General features: G+C 46.7%; 1 protein-coding gene across 1 annotated transcript; it reads left to right on the top strand.

The window, feature by feature from the left end:
- Positions 1-5,125: 5,125 nt before the first annotated feature.
- On the top strand, positions 5,126-7,055 carry rasd1 (RAS, dexamethasone-induced 1). The gene is made up of 2 exons (XM_035612926.2): positions 5,126-5,660; positions 5,910-7,055. Exons 1-2 carry the CDS (start codon positions 5,390-5,392, stop codon positions 6,437-6,439), a joined length of 801 nt encoding a protein of 266 aa, XP_035468819.1. The 5' UTR covers positions 5,126-5,389; the 3' UTR covers positions 6,440-7,055.
- The last annotated feature ends 1,390 nt before the right edge of the window (positions 7,056-8,445 follow it).

The raw sequence follows: 8,445 nt of genomic DNA, 5'->3' as shown, positions 1-8,445 counted from the left end.
CCCCTGCCCCCTCCAGTCCACACGTCAAAATGTCCTTGGGCGAGACACTGAAACCTAAATTTCCTCTGATGGCTGTGTGCCGACAGTGAATGAATGTGACGTCGTATATAGAAGCGCTGTAAGAATGCGCGTGTGAATGGGTGACGGTGACTTGCACAGTAAAATGCTTTGGACTAGAAAGCACAGCATAAGCACAAGTCCATTAAAAGAAAATGAATGCGACACGAAACCCTGTTCAACCCTAAGAACATGGCACCTTAGAAGTCCACTCTTCCCCTTTTTCAGACCACCTTTCTCTCCAGCACAAAGCATCGGGCTTCACGATCTTCTCACTTGTCGTGTAAAAATGAAGCCCGAAGAGCGGCAAAAAATCCCAAACCCTCCTCGTCTCCTGCAGGCAGCGAGCAGTCATTTGCATCAGCAACGGGGCCAAGGCCGACGCCACAGACACTCGTCGCTCCTGATTGCTTTTCAGAGACAAGCGGCTGAGTAGCACCAGAGGACCACTCTGCAGCATTTGCATGGGCGACTGGGGAGACGGGATGAATTTAACGTCTCTCGCCTCTTCACTCAGGGCCCGCGTGCACTTTTGTCACTCGACTTAAAATCCTGGAGTGTATGTTCATGATTGCGGCATATAATGAAACTGTATGAAGGAGACATAGAAAACAAAACATCATTAGGACAATACAGGGTCTGGGGGAGGGGGTCATCTGGGATGTAAACGCCTGAAGACTCATTGAAGGTCACTAAACAGCCATTTTCATGGCCTTATTTCGTGGCCAGTATCTATTTATTTATTTTTATTACCATCCATCTCTAAACATGTGGAATAAAACATATACATTATCCTGTCAAGTAACATTACGTTCCAGGGATCCCTCCAGTGTGTATACTTATTTGCATGATGACTAACATCAATTCTTTATTTTCTAACCTATGGAACGATACAAGTCCTGATTTCATTTTTCATTTTTCATTTTTCATTTGTATTTATTTTTATTTCGTTGTGACCTGCAGTTCGTCCACCTGCCCAATATTTCTATGAAGCATATCCAACCATAGCGGGTGTTTGACGACCGCTGTGACGTACAGTATCCTACATGTCACCACATCCTGTCACTTTGTAGAATAGAAAAGTTTGACAAAAGGCAAATTATTTATCGTTTCTCATACCCTGACTATTTCTTGATGCCGCCCAGGCTACGATGTCCAGCATCAATCTTTCGGTGACAGTTCAATCAGCAGAGACTTATTGAGAAGCACCTGAGAATAAGTAATTGTCCATCCAGCCATCATCTACCACTTTATCCATTTAAGAGTCGCGGGGGGGGGAGGGGTGAGATCAGGAGTAGAAGTAGAACACCATGGACGCTGTCCTATGGATTAAGTGCTTCAGATATGAAGGACACTTCTCCCCCAGAGCCGAGACACTGGTATTGGTGATGAGGACTGGAGCTCGAAGTCGGGACGTATCATGACTCCTGGTTGGACGGTTTGACTGGACGCGACCAGGTGTCCGGAGTGGAGATGGTGCAGGGGTGGAGGCGGCCCGTGCAGCGATCACAGTGTTGAAATCGCAGCTGAATGACAGGGGAGACCACATTTTGCTATTGGTATTGATGCCATCACCTCCAAGCAGCTCGGACACGAGTGTGGTATCTCCTTGATAATCCAGTCTATATTCCAGGTAACAAGTCACCTTGAGTACCATTGATGTGTGATTTTATTTTTACATTCATAATTTCCTGTCCTTTAAATGTGACTGCGAGTTCATCAATGGGGATTTGTTTTTTAAATCAGCCCAGTAATTCACCAAACCTGTCACCTCTCTATAACACCTCTCATATTCAAGCTCATTTTTTAAATATATACTGTATATATAACAAGAAGAAAGTTTTGTTGCCTGCTCACAAGACCTTCAAAACTCTGAACGAACACAAAAAAAACCTGGCAATGTAACAAATCCTTTGCCAGTGCGAGTGGCATTGTCCTTTCTGAAATTTTACCTCGGAAATTGTGTTAATACATTTTGTTTTTTATACCCTGAAGTAGGTCAGTGTCATTGGATGACATTATCTTCCTCTTTCTCTGCGGTCTCATTACTCTGTTGCTTGACTATCGGTATTATTCTTCACCAACCAATCTGCTCTCAGGGATGCTGGGCTGTTTCATCAGCTGTCCTGGCATCTGTAACAACATAAAAGCATCGGATGAGTTTAAAAAATCTCTTAACAAACTGAGGGCGCGCTGAAATCAGGCCACACAAAGTGGTCTGGTAATCACTGAGCATATCGTTTCTCACCTCATTAGAATTATGAATACGTCTGGGTGTTTGCAGAAAAAACTGTTGCTTATATATATATATATGTTCTCTACTGCTACAGTAATGAGGAAATGGTGGCGTGTCAAAACAGTAGTCATGATTGGCCTGCTGATAGATGATGACACAGCGAGGAAGAACCACTGGACAGAGGAGAGGAGAGTGGAAAAACAAATGGTGCAAACACAACTTCGGCCATGTCGCTCGGAAAAAAAAACGTGAGAGAGAGAGAGAGAGAGAGAAATGACCGGCTGTGGTCAGGTCAGCAACAAAGCTCAATTTACCATTGCGACTAGAAGCCACTCACCAGCACCTCGAATTAAGATTTTATATATCGTGTTTCTTCAATTCATACCAACACGGCAACTTGCTACTGTATGTGCAATACTACTTGTTAACCGGCGGCTGGTTACAGACTTTTGGTTTTGTTTGTTGTTTTAGTTTTGGTTGAATAACCATCTTCATAACATAAGGGTTTGACATTAAGTTATTGTGACTGAACCTCAACGTAGTCCTAAAGCCTCCGACACTGTTACACAAGGAAACGTGTAAGGTAACGGCACAATTTGCAATGTGTATCCGAAAGTTTGTCCTCGTGAATAAGACGTGGTGTAGCGAAAGCCTTACATTTTTCCGTGATGCTGTGCGAGCGTGCGTGTCCATGCCGGTTTCGCAGCGTACACTTGAATTTCAAGACTCTGCAGGAGGCTTTGGGTCAGGAGGTTGGAGAGGTTGTCCACGAACCGGAAGGGCGCGGGGGTTCGATCCCCGCCTCCCCTAAGTCAGTATGCGGAAGTGTCCTGGGGCAAGGGGCACTGAACCCCAAATTATATATATGGGGTGGGGGGGTTGACTCAGTTCAGTTGTGTTCATATCTTAATCTGGAAATAACTATTAAATATAGCTGATGAATAGATTTAGCACATAGTGCCATATTCCACTCTCGTGAAATCTAGTGAAGTAAACATTTTGGCATTGCATGAAATGTATCACTCAAGTACCATGGATGGATTCAGTCAACAGGCCTACTGGTCGCAGTATGAATCCAACTTTGATATTTCTAGTTGGGCCAATGAATCAAATGACTCCAAAATGGCCGAGACTCAAAGCGAACCAAAACAGACACAACACGACCACAAGGAGACACACATCACACACACACCACAACCCTGTTTTCTCCGTCTGTCGAGCGAGAGTAGCTTGGCCTCACGCTGGCTGATCAGAATCAGCTGCTTGGGCGCTCGCTGTCCATTTGTGCTGGAGAAAAGCAATTCATTTTTAAATATGGATAACACACACAAAGTTGTTTTTCTGTTATTTTGAGCTACGGCGGTTGGAAAACACCAGTGAACACATTGGCGTTGTCAGGAATCTATGGCTGGAATGAGAGAAGCTCACACAGGGATAATCACCAGTCATTGGGCTCTTTGTGCGATGGGAAGGTCTGTTGGATGTCCCGTTTCAAACCATAAACATGTCGATATAAAATGGTTTCGGGACGTTGACAGGCTTGGGTCGGATCTCCTGTGCAGCTAAGTTAAAAGCGAGCCAACTTTATGACACTGGAAAATCTGAGTTAAGCCAAAGGGCTAGATGACACGCTAATGCTTCGCTCTGTGATACAGGCCCCCAGTGTTCATACCAGTTCACATATATAAGAATACAATTATAGAATCCATCCAGCGGTAGCACACAGTGTGTGTGCGCGTAAGATCATAAATCCTGAGTCAGTTCAGGTCACAGACTGAACTGACTCAGGATCAGACTTCTCACATTTTCTGAATAACACTTTCTTTGAATCAACAAGTTTGAATCAACTGTTGTCCTGCCTCATCCTCAGCCTCGTAACTGCCTCAGCTTCACGCAAATATTATTCAGTTTTGTGAAGCGCTTGAAAAACAAACTTTCTTTCCACCTACACACAGAGACACACACACGCACGCACACACACTTCTCTCCTGTAATAACCTTCGTTCATTGCAGATAAATAACCATGGCCATTGACAGTTTCATGTCCTGCATTTATCAGCTGAGATTTGAAAACAAAAACAAAAACAACAACGCTGGAGACAGCACACACACAAACACACACACACACACACACACACACACACACACACACACACACACAGTGGCCCTCCTCTCAGGTAAAACGATGCCCATTCGCCTGGATTAAGTTGTACCACGAGCGCCCCCCTCTGGTCACCCTGGTAACTGCAGCATCTCCATCCTCAGCACCTTCAGCTCCTCGGTGGATAAGTGTCAGCTACAGTTACTGGAAGTGTGAGTGTGAATCTCTAAATCAATGAATGACACGTTGTGTAAGTTAGTGATGCACAAACAACTGCAATAGAGAGACCAGTGATTTTGGCTCTGACTTTTGTGTGCATGTATATGTGTGTGTGTGTATATATATACATACACACATATATGTAGGTTATAAATATATAATATAAGACAAATCCAGCTGCTTCACGACACATTTGCTCTGTTCCATCAGCCGAGGGGATATTAGGGGGGAAATATCCAAAGTTCACACAAATTTTTAACAGGGTTGTACCAACACCGGAAGAAGAGTCAATTATTGACTTTTTCACTGGAAGTTATTATTTTTGCTGTTGGCACCGCGCCCAACGTGCACTGTCCCACTCTTCCCATGAAAGTGAAAAACAAACACACACAAAAAACAAAAAAGCCTCTATGTTTTGCTTGTAACTGTTTATGGTCCGTCCCTGGCTGTTTTTCCCAGCGCTCCCCGTCCTGTCTTCGTGAGAAGTGACAGTCTCGACGCACCGGTGGGAGTTGGGTCCGTTTCTCCGCAGCTCTCTGGAGCGCCGAGCGGCGACTCACTGGGCTGTGACGCGTCGGGCCGGGGAGGAGGAGTCCGCCTTGCGCTTAAATACCAGCCTCCATCCCGCACACCGGACAGACACGCACCAGCAGCGCGACACCACGAGCTCCTCCGCTGACCAAACAAAGAGGGCTGCGCGACCGCACTTTTACGCGCTCCTTCACGTACATCCAATCCTCGGGAGAGGATAACATTCGCCGCACACGGGTTTAACCATGATCAAGAAAATGTCGCCCACCGAAAGCGACTTTGACATCCCGGCGAAGAACTGCTACAGGATGGTGATTTTGGGATCCACCAAAGTTGGGAAAACGGCCATCGTGTCCCGCTTCCTGAACGGCAGGTTCGACGAGCAGTACACGCCGACCATCGAGGACTTCCACCGGAAGGTGTACAGCATCAAGGGGGACGTGTACCAGCTCGACATTCTGGACACATCGGGGAACCACCCTTTCCCCGCCATGAGGAGACTGTCCATCCTGACAGGTACTTATCCACACCCGCCTTGTTCGGTCTGTGCAGGAGTTACGCAGAATCTGAAAACGTATCGTGCAAATTTGCATTGTTCAAGTAGTGCTAACGTGTGGTCAACGTGCGCACCGTGCGCCAAGGGCGCATGGCTGCGGGATGCGCGGGCGCTTCATACAGTTTACGGCTAGAAAAGACTCGGGGTGCATATATTTTAACACTTAACGGCCAAGCATGTTGACTCAACCTTTCTTCTGTCCCTTCCAGGTGACGTGTTCATCCTCGTCTTCAGCCTGGACAACCGCGACTCCTTCCAGGAGGTGCAGCGGCTCAAGCGGCAGATCTACGAGACCAAGTCGTGTCTGAAGAACAAGATCAAGGAGAACATCGACGTGCCCCTGGTCATCTGCGGCAACAAGGGCGACCGGGAGTTTTACCGGGAGGTGCAGCAGGAGGAGATCGAGCAGCTGGTGGCCGGGGACGACCAGTGCGCCTACTTCGAGATCTCCGCCAAGCGCAACGAGAACGTGGATAAAATGTTTCAGACCCTCTTCACTTTGGCCAAGCTGCCCCACGAGATGAGCCCCGACCTCCACCGTAAGGTGTCCGTGCAGTACTGCGACATGCTGCACAGGAAGTCGCTGAAGAGCAAGAAGATGAAGGACATTGGCGAGGCGTACGGCGTGGTCACGCCGTGCGCGCGGAGACCCAGCGTGCACAGCGACCTCATGTACATTAAGGAGAAGGCGATCGGAGGCGGCCAGGGCAAAGAAAAGGAGCGGTGCGTGATCTGCTAAGCGCGAGACATCAACTCGAATCTTTGAAAAGAAGAAAGGAGCCATGGTGCGTCAGCTGGAGAAGCGACCCGCGCGGTCGGCTGCGCTCCAACCAGACACGGGGGGCTTGGAGACGTCGGGGGCCGCCGCCGCCGCCGCGCGCTCCGGCGCAGCGCCGTCTCCAAGGACACTGACAGTGGACACGCGAGGCCGCACGAAAACCACTCAACGTACACAACAACCAACAGTGTCCACAAGACACAAGAGAATGTTCGCTTATACTGTCAGTCAGGCCCAGTGTGTGATGTGGCTTCATACCTTGTGAGACTCGCGCATCGATGCGTAAAAAAAAAAAATCTGTTTTATTGACGTCATGTCTTGTACACATGCCAGAGAGGAGAGAGGAAACAGAGACTCCTGGTTCCGGAGGTGAAGTGTTGGGTGGAAAAAAAAAGTTGTTCACCACTTATTATAGATTTTTATAAGGGCACACTTGAATGTTTTTGTTGCAATCCGAACACTTTTTCTGAAAAAACGTGAATGTATATTTATTGTCAATAATGAATGTCAATATTTTGCAAAGAAGAAGAAGAAGACAATCTTGAAATACAATAAAAACAAACGACAGAAACTAAAACGTATGTTGCATTTTGTTCTACCCCTTGCTTTCTTTTGTCGCTCTCATTACACACGACACACTTACATCATCTGTGTGGGAAAAGTCACATAGAGACACTGCTGCAGAATGGGCCTTTAGGCTCTTAGATCAGTGTTAAAACACAAACACCAGTTATACAACCGATGCAAGTACTTGAATTTTGTAGAATATGTTATGACCATAGCTTTCAATGTGAGACATTGTTTCCATCAAAGAAAGAAGAGGCGCCTCAAATTAAAAAGGCCTCAAGTCAGGTGTTTAGAGAAAGAGTTTAGACTTTTTGTAGGACCAGGAATGGGGAATCAAATCACAGTCTGATCAGGCAAGACATCGTCACGCAGGGTCGAGAATCTGTTCTGAACCTCGGTGATTCGTGAATTCACATGAATGGAAGGAACCTGGAGTTTGACTGAGAATCACTTTCGGCCATAACAAAATGACATAAGAGGTGGCCTTCGGCACGAAGCAAATAATTCCGGGAATATTCATGAGCTCACACAGACATGCACACACACACACACACACACACACACACACACACACACACACCTCACAGAGAAAACAGAAACGTGATGAGCTGTTGCATCCCCTGCTGGATATTATTTTTTAAGCATTAATTGGCAGATTCTAAGTCTTTCGCACCGCAATGATCATTTCTACGCTGGCACAACAAGAACAGCACATGGCAGCAGAGCAACGTCGCCCTGCAGCTCCAAAGGAAACTGTTTGTTCTCACCACAAATCCAATCCTGCATCGCCACCTGCTCTCAACCTTTTCCCCTGAGACAAACTAAACACAGCGTCCAGTTCTCTGTGTGTGTGTGTGTGTGTGTGTGTGTGTGTGTGTGTGTGTGTTTGTGACGTGCCAACTCCACACTATCAGCGATAATCCTGCACACTGTACCATGTCAATTAATACGCAGACAGAAAGAGAGATAACGTGGTGCATCACTCCGTGTGTCCGTGAGACAGAGAGTGTGTTAGAAGTCAGGGACACCGCAGTGTACCGTAACACTGCCCCCCCTACGAATCGGTAACACCATGTGCTCTACTCCTCGTTGCGTTCATTATGAAAAAACATAATGATGGGCTTTAATAAAGTGCACTCTACTAGCCCAAGAGCAACATCAGTCTTTGTCACGACAAACTTTTCCTGTGTTGATCTTTACCAACAAGACAAAGATATTTAAAGTAAGATCAGAGTGTGCAACATTTACACACTACAAATCAGTCACGGCATTCCATTTTCATTATCGCCATCGTCGCCATCGCATATGACAAAACGGGTCAACATTTGTGGGGGGCTGAGGAAGGCCGGTGTACAGTGGCTCTGACAAACAATGAGAGGATGAGACTCCTCCTTCGTCTC

The sequence above is a fragment of the Scophthalmus maximus genome, chromosome 16 (genome assembly GCF_022379125.1).
Source record: "Scophthalmus maximus strain ysfricsl-2021 chromosome 16, ASM2237912v1, whole genome shotgun sequence".
NCBI classification, from domain to species: Eukaryota; Metazoa; Chordata; class Actinopteri; order Pleuronectiformes; family Scophthalmidae; genus Scophthalmus; species Scophthalmus maximus.
Note: the sequence above shows the minus strand (reverse complement) of the source record. Positions and strands in the feature narration are given on the sequence as shown.

Excerpts from the sequence above, each read along its gene's own strand:
- rasd1 (XM_035612926.2), top strand. The coding sequence starts at position 5,390 with ATGATCAAGAAAATGTCGCCCACCGAAAGCGACTTTGACATCCCGGCG. Across the intron at positions 5,661-5,909 it reads GAGACTGTCCATCCTGACAG|GTGACGTGTTCATCCTCGTC; the intron begins GTACTTATCCAC and ends TGTCCCTTCCAG.